The sequence below is a fragment of the Schistocerca americana genome, chromosome 2 (genome assembly GCF_021461395.2).
Source record: "Schistocerca americana isolate TAMUIC-IGC-003095 chromosome 2, iqSchAmer2.1, whole genome shotgun sequence".
Classification (NCBI taxonomy): Eukaryota; Metazoa; Arthropoda; class Insecta; order Orthoptera; family Acrididae; genus Schistocerca; species Schistocerca americana.
The window spans coordinates 174,366,237-174,383,201 of record NC_060120.1 but is presented as its reverse complement, the minus strand read 5'-3'; the positions used below and the strand labels follow the sequence as shown (position 1 = coordinate 174,383,201).

At 42.1% G+C, this 16,965-nt stretch overlaps 1 protein-coding gene across 1 annotated transcript in view; it reads right to left on the bottom strand.

Moving 5' to 3' along the window:
• Positions 1 to 16,965, bottom strand: part of LOC124593853 (voltage-dependent T-type calcium channel subunit alpha-1H-like) — a 452,274-nt gene that overhangs the window by 406,322 nt on the left and 28,987 nt on the right. Inside the window, exons 3-5 of the mRNA XM_047132201.1 lie at positions 8,177 to 8,295; positions 7,976 to 8,128; positions 689 to 840 (exon numbers count right to left, since the gene is read on the bottom strand). Of these exons, the coding sequence (XP_046988157.1) occupies positions 689 to 840; positions 7,976 to 8,128; positions 8,177 to 8,295 (424 nt within the window). The remainder of the gene's footprint in view (positions 1 to 688; positions 841 to 7,975; positions 8,129 to 8,176; positions 8,296 to 16,965) is intronic.

The window sequence follows — 16,965 nt, the reverse complement described above, 5'->3', positions numbered from 1 at the left end:
TCCTCCGTGAAACAGCTCTGGAAAAAGGTGTTCAGTATTTCAGCTTTACGCGTGTCATCCTCTGTTTTAATGCCATCATCATCCCGGAGTGTCTGGATATGCTGTTTCGAGCCACTTACTAATTTAACGTAAGACCAGAACTTACTAGGATTTTCTGTCAAGTCGGTACATAGAATTTTACTTTCAAATTCACTGAACGCTTCACGCATAGCCCTCCTTACGCCAACTTTGACATCGTTTAACTTCTGTTTGTCTGACAGGTTTTGGCTGCGTTTAAACTTGGAGTGAAGCTCTCTTTGCTTTCGCAGTGGTTTCCTAACTTTGTTGTTGAACCACAGTGGGTTATTCCCGTCCCTCACAGTTTTACTCGGCACATACCTGTCTAAAACGCATTTTACGATTGCCTTGAACTTTTTCCATAAACACTTCACATTGTCAGTTTCGGAACAGAAATTTTCGTTTTGATCTGTTAGGTAGTCTGAAATCTGCCTTCTATTACTCTTGCTAAACAGATAAACCTTTCTCCCTTTTTTTATATTCCTATTCACTTCCATATTCAGGGATGCTGCAGCGGCCTTATGATCACTGATTCCCTGTTCTGCACTTACAGAGTCGTCGAAAAGTTCGGGTCTGTTTGTTACCAGTAGGTCCAAGATGTTATCTCCACGAGCCCCTGCGTGTCGCTCACCTGAGTACCACGATTACTCCGTCGAAGACGTTGAAGCCGTTGCTGATGTAGCCGAACGGCCCTTCGGCGATTATCTTGAGCATCATCTCGACTGCGAAAATGGCGGAGAACACGATGTTACTGATCTCCACCGTCACGGTCAGTTCTTCGGGCTGTACAACAAGAGAACAAATAATTTACGACAATACTCTTATTAATATAAGAGAGAACGATAGTGTAGATATAATCATTGCCATTACTGAAAAGCACTTATACAGTAGTAGTATCAAAACGTACTGTCAGCTTATGAAATTAATGTCAGAGTGGTAAACGGGACAAATTCGTAACTAGGACTTGACATCAAATCTTCCAATGCCTTCATTCGAAAATACGATAATTTTTTACTAAAATACCAAAAACACATTTTTTTGCATCTATTTCGCGTGTGTCATATTTAGGTGCCACCATTTCTAAGTTTGGCTTAACACAGGCGGTTATTTGTTTGTGCTATACTTAATATAACTGCTTACAGATTGGCATTGTGAAACCGAACAAGTGAATTAAAAGTTTATGATTATTTTCCCTCTTATCCTCCTACCATTGCACAAATTAGGATTGGGTGAGTGAATCAGAAAGAATTTGGAAGAACTCGAATCGGAAAATCACTGTTGTCTCTTAGCACATTGTAATTTAGCCACTCTACAAAGCTCAATTGTAGACGTAGATGTCGTTCTGAGATGTAAGTAACACACAAATTATATAACACGAGCAGGTGGAACTACACCAACTGTATGATGAATGTTTAATTACTTGGACGAGAAGCTACCTGTACATCTAAGGAGTATCGTTAATGGGCTACGTAAATAAAGCTATAGCGAAATACATTTCGTTACATTATTTTGGGACCTGTAAATTTACTAGATAAAATGGATGGGACAGCGTAGGTTTTTCTTCTAGAACATGAATGTGTACCACAGTAATGCTTGTGTAGTTTACATGGCTATTTTTATAATGTGCTGTTTGATGTCAACATGTGTTTGGACTGTAGAAATGATGCAGATATAAAGGCGGAGACAATACTACAAATGTTTATCCACTGGTGCCACCTTGCAAGCATCAGTTTCAGTATTGTATACTGCCATTATCTCAGTTGATACGCACCCAGAGATGTACAGTCTAACATTAAACATTATGTAGTCTTTAGCCAAATAACTACTACTGACATATGTTCAGTACCACATTTCCCTTATTTATAGGCAGTGTTGAAGCGTGGCTGCAAACATCGTCTCATTACTAGGATACAGTTGTTTCAAAGATGCATTTATTGGCGTTTAGCATCTCCAAAGATGCGTGCAGTAGTCGATCCTAGCATGGCTTGCGTTGTGTTTTTTAAATTAGTACGTAGGCAGTAGTATCTTCGTGAATTCTCAGCCCGCCTAGACAAAGAGCGGCAAGCGAACTCTTTCCAGGTGAAAGAGTTCTATTGGCGAAATTTAGCCACTCATTGTATGTGAAATACGTTGCAACAGGTAATTTGTCTGTCATTGCTAATAGGCTTCTTTAGTGTAGTGACTTTGTGCGAGTGCGTTTACCAGTCGGTTTTCATAACCATTACAATTTCATAATGGTTTTGCATGAGGTGGCCACGTTAATAAGTCTATCCATATGATATTTGTCCATCGGTATTTGTATCTAGTCTATTCAAGATCTTTCAAACAGAAATGACAGTAAGCTTCCTCTTGCCGTTGTTATTTTGTTTTGGTAATGTTTAGTTTTTTGTGTCAAGATTTCCTGCCAAGATCTTTAGTTAGACGTAACCGGAAACAGTGTGTAGCCATTAATTCTTACATTTTGGATTTGACGCCGTGTGTTTGTCCAGAAGTATTAATAGAAACATATCGTGGAGGAAAATTTAATTTTTTTTCAACAATTCTTTGAGAGTCTGAACTTTTATAGTGTGAATTATCTTGGTCAGGTGAGTTATGTGTAAATAATGATTTCATAAGCTGGTTACCAAGTACTATCAGTGGTCACATATGTAACTGCTTGTTAAATAAACAGATGTCTGAAAATTCATTTTTGCCACATGAGAATTTTTTAAAATTATGTTAACGTCAGGCTATCCGTTACGAACGACCTATGCCAATGCCTGAGTACTCTAAAACAATCTTTTAAATTATACAAATGTCTCTACGTTACAACCTCCTACAGTAATAAAGCGGTTTTTATGTTTGTTGTAATTTTCAGCTTCGTTAACGTGAGTTCAGCTAGATGTGACAACATTTAGTACAAATTTTTGTGAGAGTCAGGAGTCGAACTCTGTTGAGGACTATGGAGACAGTCAAAAGTGTATCAGTGCTTCGACTTTTTCTGGGATTGCAGACAAATCAATGGAGGTATTGCTATCATAATCAGATGCATGTACTCGTATATGTGTTCAGCTGTTAATATTTCAACTTCTCTTTAAACTTGTAGACATACGAGTGGACCTATTATGATCGTAGTCAGAGGCATGAAAATTTTCTCAATTATTCTTTTATGCAATTGTTGATGAAATGCAGACAGAAAAAAAAGTGTCCTGCACAGGTTTGCCCTGTAATTAATGACCTACTTACACTAAAGTATTATCAAATGATGTACAGAATGTATCAAAAAATCATCCGATTTAAAAAAAGTCATAACTATTATGTTATTTGAGATATGTGCGCGAACAACGTACTGTTGGAAAGAGCAAATTCTTGAGTTTTACATGGTTCCCGCTAGGTAGCAGCAGTGTGCGCCCACTTCAGTTCTAGGGAAAATGGTGTCGGGGCAACAGAAAGTGTTGCGTGTTCTACGTTTTTGCGTAGTGCAGGTCAGTAATAACTATCCAGCGTGACTTTCGTACTAGGTATGGTGTGGACCCTCTTACAGCACAGAGCATTAGACGATGGCATGAACAATTCCGAGCAAGAGATTGGTTGTGTAAAGGCAAATCGCCGTGCCATCTCCGAGTGGCTGATATAGACATCGAAAGCATCTGCCATAGTTTCACAAGGAATCCACAGAAATCCGTTCGCCGTGCAGCTCGACAGCTCAACATGCCCCCGACGTCCGGCTGGCGTATGTTGCGTCGATTTTTACACATGAAACCATATAAAATTCAGCTACTGCAAGCTCTTCGTGAAGGTGGCAAACAACAGCGTGTGGAGTTCTGCAATTTCGTTCTTGGCAAGATCGAAGATGACAGTTTTCTTCCACACTAAGTGTTTAGTGACAAGGTAACATTCCTTTTAAATGGAAAGGTGAACCGTCATAATGTGAGAATATGGGGTATGGAACAAGCACATGAAGTTGTTCAAGCGAGGGACTCGCCAAAATTTAATGTGTTTTGTGCAGTTTCACGGGAGAAGGTGTATGGTCTATTTCTCTTTGCCGAGAACACTGTTACGGGAAGCACATACCTCGATATGACTGACAACCTTCTTTTCCCACAGTTGGAGACTGATGCGGACGACTTCATTACCAAAAGGATGGAGCACCGCCACACTGGTATCAGAAAGTGCGGGAATTTTTAAATTATACGATTACTGAAGGATGGATCGGTCGCACTGGGCCAAATGATTCAGCCTTACATTACTGGTCTCCAAGGTCACCGGATCTGCCTGTATGTGATTATTTCTTGTGGGGGGTTTATAAAAGACTCTATTCATGTGCCTCCATTACCAACAACAATGGATGACCTGAGACATCGCATAACAGCAGCTGTAGAAGCTGTAAGTTAAGACTTGCTCGTTGCAGTGTGGGAACAATTTGAATACCGCATTGACATATGCCGTGCATCTCAAGGGGATATGTTGAACACCTGTGAAAAGGTATAAAAACAACTTTTTGAGTTTCTCATTAATCAAAAAACAAAATTCATTGTATATTTTTATTAGTTTCAGAAATATAGACGTGGCAAATCGGATGATTATTTTCGATGCACCCTGTATATTTCCAGAGATTAACCTTTTACAATGACTATTTTGTTTCATTCCATTTGGCAACAACTACCAGGATATTAATTGATAACACGGATCTACAAATTAAAACTTGTTGAGAGATGTGATTCTTAACGTTTCAATGCCATTACTTTAAAAAATGACTTTCATTTTTCTCAATCACGTCAGATTTTACTATCATTTTAGCATTTTATCATTTAGCATTTTACTATCAAATTACAGGCCTGTTTACCTTATAAGCAGCACGTTAGTAAGCTCTTGTTCGTTTGTTCTAGAATGTTTGTCTCTCGGATTTAATCTTGTGTTTTTCTTTAGACTCCCTACACAGCGTCCAGCAGTAATCTGCAGTCACTGAAGTATTCCATCGTTCTTGGTGTCTCCTCTCCATTTCTCGGAAACCGTGATGCAACCTTGTTCCTCACTGCCCCCATGTTCCCAGGAAACATGCCCAAATATGAAAATAGATAGTGTAATCTGAGACTCATGTTGAATACTAATGTAATCAGCTTCTGTAGCATGTTGGTTGCAATTTTGATATAATAACTGCTCCTTAGAAAATCACCCATGACTTCTTTCAATGCACACCAAGCATTTTTTCTCTTTAGAAGTCACAGTAGTTTCAAATTGGCTGGCTTTAGCTAGGACTCTGATTTGAAGATCTACAAAGATTCTTTCTTCAATTTTGGTTCCAGACAGAGCAGGAAATTTAGCACTGAGATATTTAAAACAATCACCATTTTGATCAAGAGCTTCCGCAAACTGTTTCATTACACCAGCCAAGAGAAATGGAGGCCCTATTACTCGATGACCAGTGAATCAGAATTGAAGAGATAGTGGAAAAAGCGAAAATCAGTCGGGTATCAGTTGTCTACATCTTATGGGAACGAAGTTTTTCGCGACGACACTTATATGTAAAACATTCTCGGTATTCTTGCCGCGTCAGTTCTGGATAAAATTTCGAGCATTCGACGATTACCTCCATCGTCATCGTCATTATCATTGTCTATATCTTGCCTGACAATGGAACACCACAAAGGTCGCCGCCGCTGATTTCCGCGACTGCTCACACCTACAAAAATGCCCCTTAACGGATCTGTAGTGGAATTGTTGCAGCTCTATGAGTCGAATCCAGATGACTCTTTTAGGCGCGTAATCACCACGAACGAGAGCTGCATGTAGATCTATGACCCTTAGTCAATGGAGCGAAGGAAATAGGAAATAAGCGGGTTCAGAACCTACGCAAGAGACGAATACCGAATCGTAATTAGGCAAGGTAATACTGAGTGTTTTTTGAGATTGCCATGATACTAATGGATTACTCGAAAGGAGAAAACCGTCACTGGAGCGCATTACCGAATTTATCTGAGGGGATAATGGGAGGCTGTCAAGGCGGAACGTGTAGTAAAGCTGTCCAAGGGTGCGTTTTTGCTAAATGACAACGCATCAGTTCGTTCTGGACACGACAGAGCCACACATGGTGCTTCTTTGGACTATCAGTATTTGCCTCACCGGCCGTATTCTCTTGACGTAGAACCCAGTGTCTCTCTCTTTCGACAGATGTAGAAGATATTTCTAGAAAGACGATGAGATGATTACCGACGTGATACGGTTCCTGAATAGGCACACTTCTACTGCCGAGGCCTCCGCTAAGTCATCCATCGTTGTGAGAAAGTCTCGGTCTGAAGGGCGAATATATAGAGGAGGACTAACACCAGCACCAAATTTCGTGGTTGCAGTGTGATTCCTTTTTTATTGAGGTTTAAGTACCGCCCATCTCTACAGTGTGCTTACTACGAGGGGTGTCCAGAAAGTAAGTTCCGGTGAGTCGCGAAATGGAAACCGCAATGAAAATTCTATGAAGTGTAGAAAAATATCCGCTACCAGTCACAATAAAAGGTTATTTGTTTGTCACACTATCGGTTTCGGGCTTGCGCCCATCTTCAGGTGTTTATACATTCAAAAATCGCTCTGAGCACTATGGGACTTAACTTCTGAGGTCATCAGTACCCTACAACTTAGAACTACTGAAACCTAACTAACCTAATGACATCGCACACATCCATGCCCGAGGCAGGATTCGATCCTGCGACCGTAGCAGTCGCGCGGTTCCAGACTGTAGCGCCTAGAACCGCTCGGCCACCCCGGCTGGCTTTATACATTCATGTATATGTTTATACTGTTGGAGATCACTGTATAAAGACAAAACATTAATTAGCTGTTGACTACACCGATACAAGTGGGACAATTGTAAGTGGTAGGGTAGCATTTGACGAAAATGTATCTGTACTTACATAAATATGAAGGACCATTATTTCAGTTATGCTGTGGTGATAATTTTACCACTTAGTTACAACTATCACCACAGCATATCTGTAATAATGGTCCTTCATATTTATGTAAGTACAGATATATTTTCGTCAAATGCTGCCTTACCACTTACAATTGTCCCACTTGTATCTGTGTAACCACCAGCAAATAATTTTTTTGTATTTATACAGTGATCTCCAACAGTATAAACATGTACATGAATGTATAAATACCTGAAGATTGGCTCAAGCCCTAAACCGGTCGTGTGAAAAATAAATAACCTTTTTTTTGCGACTGGTAGCGGATATTTTTCTACACCCCATAAAGGAACAGTCACGGAGTTCGACAGCATCCACTATGGATAGAATTCATTCAGTCCTATGAAGCTTTGCACTGAGGTATTGGGCGGTGTCTTTAGTATCCTTGTCGAGCGCGTCACACTGCACTTTGCACTTCTGAGTCCTCAATGAGCACATAAAAATACCTAGAAAATAACCACCCCGCAGTTATGGATGCCGGCCGAGATGGAACTCCACATAACGTAACTGTCATGCATTTCCTTCTTCAAGCCAATTATCGGCCGCACACTGCAGGAGCAATGAAGACGCTTCTGCAGTGTTTTCGATGGGAAGTGTTTGATCACCCACCACACAGGCGGGAGGCGGCTTCCTCTGATTTTCATCTCTTCTTACCTACCGCTGGCCATGAAGACAACACTTTGGCACAGAAAACGAACTGGGGACCAGTGTAGGGAGCTGGCTGTTGCCTTCTATGATGAGGGCATTGGAAGGTTGATATAACGCTACGACGAATGTCTGAGCTGGAACGGCGTCAGGGTAAAGAAGTACCTGGAAGGTCTAGCTAACTGTTGCAAATAAAACGCTGTGGTTTCCATTTCGCGACCGATCGGGGCTTACTTTTTCTCGACAACCATCATGCATGATGAATCTATTGGTGACAACAGAGAATGGATCGACTGTAGGTCTACGCGGATGATAGTTAGCTGGGTGTCGCTGACCTGGTCGTGGTACTCGATGCCCATGCTGAGCGTGTTGATGAGGATGGCGAAGAGGATGCCCTGCTGGAAGTACTTGTGCGTGACGAGGGAGCGCACGCCGCGGCGCACCCAGCGCAGGCAGCCGGTGCAGCAGGCGAGGGCGTGCCTCCAGCGCTGCCTGCGGCGCCGCGCCGCCGCCCCCGCGCCCGCCGCCGCCGCCGCCTTGTCCTCCAGCATGGCCGCCCACGGCTGCTCGGCGCAGCACGCGCCCTCCGACAGCCCCGACTCGAGCTCCAGTTCCCAGCACCCCGCATCCTGGCAGCACAGCGGCTCGCCGCCTCCTGCGAGCACCAAAATCACCAGATTGTGAGGTTACACGAGAAATTGATTGACCACCTGGGTAAGGCATAAGTTGGCTCTTTTAGAAATTGCTCGGAAAATTTTCAATAAAATTTCGTCTTAAGGATAGACGCTGAAGCAATGAATTAAAATTTGTGCGAATATCGGAACTTGAACACAATTCTGCTCCTTACTAACGAGGTTAACTAGCCGCTACACTACCGACTACTCTAGTCCAATATACTTATGTAGATGTGGTGTCTCTTCTTTCGGACATGTCCGAAAGAACAGGTAGTCCCTGCAGTCCCACTATCCTCTGTGCCCTCGGTGGCTCAGATGGATAGAGCGTCTGCCATATAAGCAGGAGATCCCGGATTCCAGCACCGGTCGGGCACACGTTTTCACCTGTCCCCGTTGATGTATAACAACGCCCGTCAGCAGCTGAAGGTATTAATATAATTCTAATTTCACTCTAGTCCAATACCCTACACAACACAAACCTCAGTTCATGACTTAAGATTGGACTAGAGTTCCGTGCAGCTGTCTGAGCCACAGTGCTCTTGTGGGGTAACGATTACAACATTTGCCTACTAAGCAGGAGACTCAGGTTCAAGTCTGGACGTTGGCACAAATTTTCATTCATTACGTCAGCTTCCATCCTTATCAAAGACAAAGTTGAGGCTCATATGTCACCAGGAAAAAGTAATTCTATCGTATTAAGACATTGAATCCATGGTGATCTTTCGTCATGACGTATTATTAAAATCGTCAAATGTATCAAAATTGATATTCTTAAAAATACGTCAATGGGTACTTAATATTGTTTACTTGCAAACTAAGTGGGCTTAACATCAGTTCGCATTGACTTAGCATTGCATATTTGCCCGGTTAGGTAACGAAACATTCCTTAAATACGCCTTTAAAGGTCAGAATTGTTGCAGTTTCTGATACTAACAAGGGGAGGCCACGACGTTTGGAACGCGGATTTACTGCAAACTTCGTACACTCGTAGTACTCCATGAGGACAACAAAATGTGTAAGCAGTAGCTCGTACTTCTCAAACGTTACTGAGAAAATCGCAAGATAATTTCGGTCGTCAAATATATATCTGTGCGTGGCCATTTTAACCATGAAGTGGCTGCAACTGAGTGGTCGTGGCACGGCAGTTCAGCGTGTTCGGTCAGAGCGTTAGCTTTCCTTTCTAATAAAAGAGCTGAACAAACGGACCGTCGAACAGACTGAACAGGTATCATCGGACGTCCGCCCTGAACAAATTCAACGAATAATATAGGACAATTAAAAAAAAGTGGTTGGCGTTCAAGTCGCTGGATCGCTGGTTCGAGTTCCGTTCGTTAGTTTTTTTTTTATTTTCGACACAGTCATTTTCTTTATTATTTATATGACAATTGATATAATGGGGAAAATACGTGTAATCGGATGAACTTTTATTAAATTTACAATTTTAGTCTACTAATATTTGACGACCGAAATTATATTGCGATTTTCTCAGTAACTCTTGTTAAGTACGCGCTACTGCTTACACATTCTGTTGTCCTCTTGGGTTACTACGAGTGTACGAAGTTTACAGTAAATCCGCCTTCCAAACGTCGTGGCCTCCCCTTGTAAGATCTGCATTACCAGTTACTGCAATAATAAAGTACGCTGTTTGACAACTGCTAATGAATGACACATTATAGGACGGGAATAATCACAGGCAATGTTGGACAACATGGAACACAGCATACGTAGTAATGACGGCTCTCTGGAAAGTGAGGTCCAATCCATCACGAAATGCAAATGACAGTGAAAATCTGATGAATTTTTGCATAAATTTGATAGATAGGGTCTGTAATATGCCCGTCGATGGCGTCGTAGCGCTCTTTTCAATTCTGCATGCGTAGTGAGCACGTGGCGATGCGTAGAGAGCAACGTCTCCCGCCAAGTGTGAGTGCCTGTGAGAGATTTCGCCTGATTTCATGCAGCCCGTAACATCACGTAACTGTTAAGCATTTCCTTCTTCATGACAAATCTCGGTCGTACACTGCCGGCGCACTGAGGACCTGCTGCAGCATTTTTGTTAGGAAGTGTTAGACCACTCTCCATACAATCCGGACTTGGCTCCCTCTGACTTTCGCCTCTTCCCACATGATCCGCTGGCTATGAAGACAACGTATTGGCACAGCCAACAAGCTGCAGATAAGCATAGACAATTGGTAGAAAGCACAGGCAGCTGCCTTCGCTGACGAGGGCACTGGATAGTCGATACAATTCTCCAAGAAATCTCTCAATTGGAGCGGCAACTATTAGAGCGAGGGAAAACGTCCATCTATATGCCTGCGTATGACCCCTGATTCCTCGTGTGTCATATTCGTGGTAATTGCGCGCAATGGATGTTGCCGGCAGTAGACTCGTTCGGCAGTCAGCTTCAATGCCGGTTGCATCTCCTTGTCTCACTCGACCCTCAAGGCCGTTCGGGGAGGGGCCAAGAGGAACCAAGAGCATCCCAGGCATGATCTATAGGGTTTAGATCTAGGAGATTACATAGGACACTCCATACGTTCAATATCTTAACTTTCAAATTTGCCCGACACCTCAGCAGTCCTGTGCTGTAATGGTACCTCGCACAAGGGTATGCTGCAGCGTTCCATTGTGCATAGTTCCTGCCTACACCAAAAGTCTAAGCCATATAGTAGACATTCATGAAACATCTGTGATATAACGTGTTCCATTCCCTCTCCACACTAAATTGTGGCCGTACGTGAAGCGGGATTCGTCGGAGAACATCACTCTGGACCGTTGTTGCTGGCCCCAACCAACATGCTTACACCAACGAACTCGTTCTAGATGTTGGCGTGTTTGAGGCGGAATGCACTTAACAGGCTCCCTAGCATAAAAATCGGCCTGATTAAAGGTAGCGAAATGGTTGTAGCAGAGACACGTATGCCAGTTGCAAAGACTGCAACGACGTGCCTATGAGTGTGAGTCTGTTGCTTTTCGCCAGTTGAACTACGTATCAATCCTCTTGCGGTGTGATGGTCCGTCTACGACAAAGGGCGTGCTTTCGCATAGCATTTACACGTTCGGCGGTATTTTTTTAATCATGAAATGACAGTTTTCGACACACCTATTACTGTGGTCACAATAGTGACACTCTGACTGGCTTCGAGCCGTCCAGCTGCACGTCACCGATCTTAATCACTTGAATAATGTCTTCCAGGGATATTGGCGTACCACACGGAATGTCACACTAATTCGTTACACAACAACCTTCGTCAAACACGGTACTGCATGAACTGTCGAATGCATACAGAGCATTCGTGCACAGGCCTCTCTGCAGTTAACGCATCCCACCCTCTACATTTCCTTTCACTATCATTGGTTGGGTGGTCCGTAGCAATTGTCGGTTGTTCCCCAACAATCAGCTGTTGTTCCTTTGCAATTGACAAGCAGTGTATAACAGCCTCAAAAATTAATCTATGATGCAGCACAATATAAAAGTATTTCGCTGTTGCCATAGTATGGAGTTTGGCACAGGAGAGGATTTCGTAGCGAGCCCGCATCAGACCGATCAGATTGGTGACTAAAAAAAACACTCTTATTTAAATTCACGTAAATCATTCTACGGATCGGAGCGTGGAATGTCAGATCCCTTAATCGGGCAGGTAGGTTAGAAAATTTAAAAAGGGAAATGTATAGGTTAAAGTTAGATATAGTGGGAATTAGTGAAGTTCGGTGGCAGGAGGAACAAAACTTTTGGTCAGGTGATTACAGGGTTATAAATACAAAATCAAATAGGGGTAATGCAGGAGTAGGTTTAATAATGAATAAAAAAATTGGAGTGCGGGTTAGCTACTACAAACAGCATAGTGAACGCATTATTGTGGCCAAGATAGACACAAAGCCCATGCCTACTACAGTAGTACAAGTTTATATGCCAACTAGCTCTGCAGATGATGAAGAAATTGATGAAATGTATGACGAGATAAAAAAAATTATTCAGGTAGTGAAGGGAGACGAAAATTTAATAGTCATGGTGACTGGAATTCGTCAGTAGGAAAAGGGAGAGAAGGAAACATAGTAGGTGAATATGGATTGGGGGGAAGAAATGAAAGAGGAAGCCGCCTTGGTTCAAGAATCAATCATAAAAGAAGGTTGTGTACCTGGAAGAATCCTGGAGATACTAAAAGGTATCAGATAGATTATATAATGGAAAGACAGAGATTTAGGAACCAGGTTTTAAATTGTAAGACATTTCCAGGGGCAGATGTGGATTCTGACCACAATCTATTAGTTATGAACTGCAGATTGAAACTGAAGAAACTGCAAAAAGGTGGAAATTTAAGGAGATGGGACCTGGATAAACTGAAAGAACCAGAGGTTGTAGAGAGTTTCAGGGAGAGCATAAGGGAACAATTGACAGGAATGGGGGAAAGAAATACAGTAGAAGAAGAATGGGTATCTCTGAGGGATGAAGTAGTGAAGGCAGCAGAGGATCAAGTAGGTAAAAAGACGAGGGCTAATAGAAATCCTTGGGTAACAGAAGAAATATTGAATTTAATTGATGAAAGGAGAAAATATAAAAATGCAGTAAATGAAGCAGGCAAAAAGGAATACAAACGTCTCAAAAATGAGATCGACAGGAAGTGCAAAATGGCTAAGCAGGGATGGCTACAGGACAAATGTAAGGATGTAGAGGCTTGTCTCACTAGGGGTAAGATAGATACTGCCTACAGGAAAATTAAAGAGACCTTTGGAGAGAAGAGAACCTCTTGTATGAATATCAAGAGCTCAGATGGCAACCCAGTTCTAAGCAAAGAAGGGAAGGCAGAGAGGTGGAAGGAGTATATAGAGGGTTTATACAAGGGCGATGTACTTGAGGACAATATTATGGAAATGGAAGAGTATGTAGATGAAGGTGAAATGGGAGATAAGATACTGCGTGAAGAGTTTAACAGAGCACTGAAAGACCTGAGTCGAAACAAGGCCCCGGGAGTAGACAACACTCCATTAGAACTACTGATGGCCTTGGGAGAACCAGTCATGACAAAACTCTACCATCTGGTGAGCAAGATGTATGAGACAGGCGAAATACCCACAGACTTCAAGAAGAATATAATAATTCCAACCCCAAAGAAAGCAGGTGTTGACAGATGTGAAAATTACCGAACTATCAGTTTAATAAGTCACAGCTGCAAAATACTAACGCGAATTCTTTACAGACGAATGGAAAAACTTGTAGAAGCGGACCTTGGGGAAGATCAGTTTGGATTCCGTAGAAATGTTGGAACACGTGAGGCAATACTAACCTTACGACTTATCTTAGAAGAAAGATTAAGAAAAGGCAAACCTACGTTTCTAGCATTTGTAGACTTAGAGAAAGCTTTTGACAACGTTAACTGGAATACTCTCTTTCAAATTCTGAAGGTGGCAGGGGTAAAATACAGGGAGCGAAAAGCTATTTACAATTTGTACAGAAACCAGATGGCAGTTATAAGAGTCGAGGGGCATGGAAGGGAAGCAGTGGTTGGGAAGGGAGTGGGGCAGGGTTGTAACCTCTCCCCGATGTTATTAAATCTGTATATTGAGCAAGCAGTAAAGGAAACAAAAGAAAAATTCGGAGTAGGTATTAAAATTCATGGAGAAGAAGTAAAAACTTTGAGGTTCGCCGATGACATTATAATTCTGTCAGAGACAGCAAAGGACTTGGAAGAGCAGTTGAGCGGAATGGATAGTGTCTTGAAAGGAGGATATAAGATGAACATCAACAAAAGCAAAACGAGGATAATGGAATGTAGTCGAATTAAGTCGGGTGATGCTGAGGGATATAGATTAGAAAATGAGACACTTAAAGTAGTAAAGGAGTTTTGCTATTTAGGGAACAAAATAACTGAGGATAGTCGAAGTAGAGAGGGTATAAAATGTAGACTGGCAATGGCAAGGAAAGCGTTTCTGAAGAAGAGAAATTCGTTAACATCGAGTATAGATTTAAGTGTCAGGAAGTCGTTTCTGAAAGTATTTGTATGGAGTGTAGCCATGTATGGAAGTGAAACATGGACGATAACGTTTGGACAAGAAGAAAATAGAAGCTTTCGAAATGTGGTGCTACAGAAGAATGCTGAAGATAAGGTGGGTAGATTACGTAACTAATGAGGAGGTATTGAATAGGATTGGGGAGAAGAGAAGTTTGTGGTACAACTTGACTAGAAGAAGGGATCGGTTGGTAGGACATGTTTTGAGGCATCAAGGGATCACAAATTTAGCATTGGAGGGCAGCATGGAGGGTAAAATTCGTAGAGGGAGACCAAGAGATCAATACACTAATCAGATTCAGAAGGATGTAGGTTGCAGTAGGTACTGGGAGATGAAGAAGCTTGCACAGGATAGAGTAGCATGGAGAGCTGCATCAAACCAGTCTCAGTACTGAAAACCACAACAACAACAACAAAATCATAGAAACGGAAACAACACTGCTTCTTGGTTAAGGGTTATTCACATTATCTGATTAGCAATAACTTTTGAAGGGTATTTATGTTCAGGAACATATTCAGAATCTGAATCGCAGTTATCTACATCATTCTCGGATTTGTTCAAATTGTCCCAGAAAGGCATTTTCCTGGCACCGAAATCACACTAGTTACTATTGCTGGCAGCTATGTTTCTGTTCATATGCAGACAACCTGGTAAAGTTACCATTGACTAGAATGTGAATATAGAGATAGAGCTGGCATTTCTCAGTTTCTCGTGTAACTGTCAACTAATATGAACGAAGCACAGCATGTAACATGTTTTATATGGAATAAGTCTCCTTCTCATCGACTTTCCTTAGCGTTGCTTAAGCTGAGATATTCGGTTTACCCACGTTAAAGATGGTCTGTTGACCGTGGATCGAGTTACTTGAAGCAGTACAGGTTAACAGCCACTTTTTACGTAAACTTTATTTATGCTAAAACGCGTTTCACACTTTCAGCCATCTTCAGCTGGTGTAATTCATTTACATCTTCAACTACATAAGGTTTTTGTCGACTGTAATTTGAACGTTAATTTGAGTATCAGTGCTCCACCAGTGAACCTAAACGTGGTTTTGTTTTGTAGCGGGTAGTTATGATTAAAGTGCAGCTACTAACGGAAGTTCAGAGTGGGCTATAATTATCGTATGTCCTAATCAAATGACGTATGGATGCATTTCTATACATCTTTCTAGCGTTCACTGAGACAGATATGCACCTGGTAGCCAAAATTAGAACTAATTTTTTTCCAGTATAAATCGTTTCCAACTCGTTAATGTGGAACCGATTTACAGTGGAAAGGTCTGAGGAGAGGCACGATGACATTAAATGGTTTAAAGAATATGATAATGAAATTCCCAAACACGGGTGAGCTTGACGCATTACCTCGAAGACGAAGACGTCCTATCCCGGTGGAAGTTATTGATGAGGTAGCTGCTGCTGCAACTGACCATGCAGCTAGTTCTAGTGCTCGTGCAGTGTCACAAGAATTGTCCATCCCATGGTCAACAGTACGGAAAGTTTTGTGGTCTGTTTTTTTACTCTGGTACCCCTACAAGGCCCAGACGGTGCGGCAGCTGAAAACTCATGATCCGCAGCAAAGTTATGAGTTTGCTGTCTGGTTTCTGGCACGGATCGAAGTCGATGACAAGTCGCCAGATAATATACTATGGAATGACAGGCACATTGTTCGCTATAGTGTGCAGTGAATACACAGAACTGCCGAAATTGGGATACTGTTAAACCCGTTTTGTGTACGAAGAGCCGTTCCACACGCCGTATAAGTCTGTGTGCTGGGGTTTCACAAGCACCTTTATTCTCAGTCTGTTCGTGTTTGACGAGTGTACACCCAGACAACCTGTCACTTTTACAGTGACGTTTTCCCGCTAACGAGGTGTCCTTGAATAGCGTGTGATTCCTGCTTTGGAAGATTGCGACTGTGTGGAAACCGTTGTTTTCATGTACGATGGGGCAACACCTCATGTCGCTCTCCCAGTGAAATATCGGCTTAATGCAGCCTTCCACGATCGTGTTGCCGACCACTGCGCCGTATTCTCCCTGTTAACATATCTCTGTATTTGAATACGCCAGCCTACACCAGTTTCTTTAGCGCTTCAATGTATTGTCGTCACAAATCCGATGTAATACCAGGATATAATTATTGAAATGCAGTTACTCACAGATATCCAATGTGCACTCAAATTATCGTATGGCAGCGAAATTTGGTAGATACTCTAATTGGTTACTGCGGCCCCCATCTCTACTGGAAAAAAAATAGTTTTGATTTTGGTCACATGGTGCAAATATGGCGCTGTGAATGCAGGAAAGACACATTGCGGAGGTCTTTATTTTCATATTTCGATGACGCATTTCGCTTGTGGTGGGCATCTTCAGATTACAGAAACTTGTCCTTGAGCACGCCATCCCTAAGAACGATTACACGATGCGAATGCATCGCAAAATGCGACCAGAATAACAAAAACTTGAAAATCACCAATGCCTGTCTACTGGGTTCCTTACTCATTGCCACCCATTTGACAGGCAATGAGGTTTTTCAACTTTTTGATATCCTACACTAGTGGCCATTAAAATCGCTACACCAAGAAGAAATGCAGATGACAAACGGGTATTCAATGGACAAATATATTATACTAGAACTGACATGTG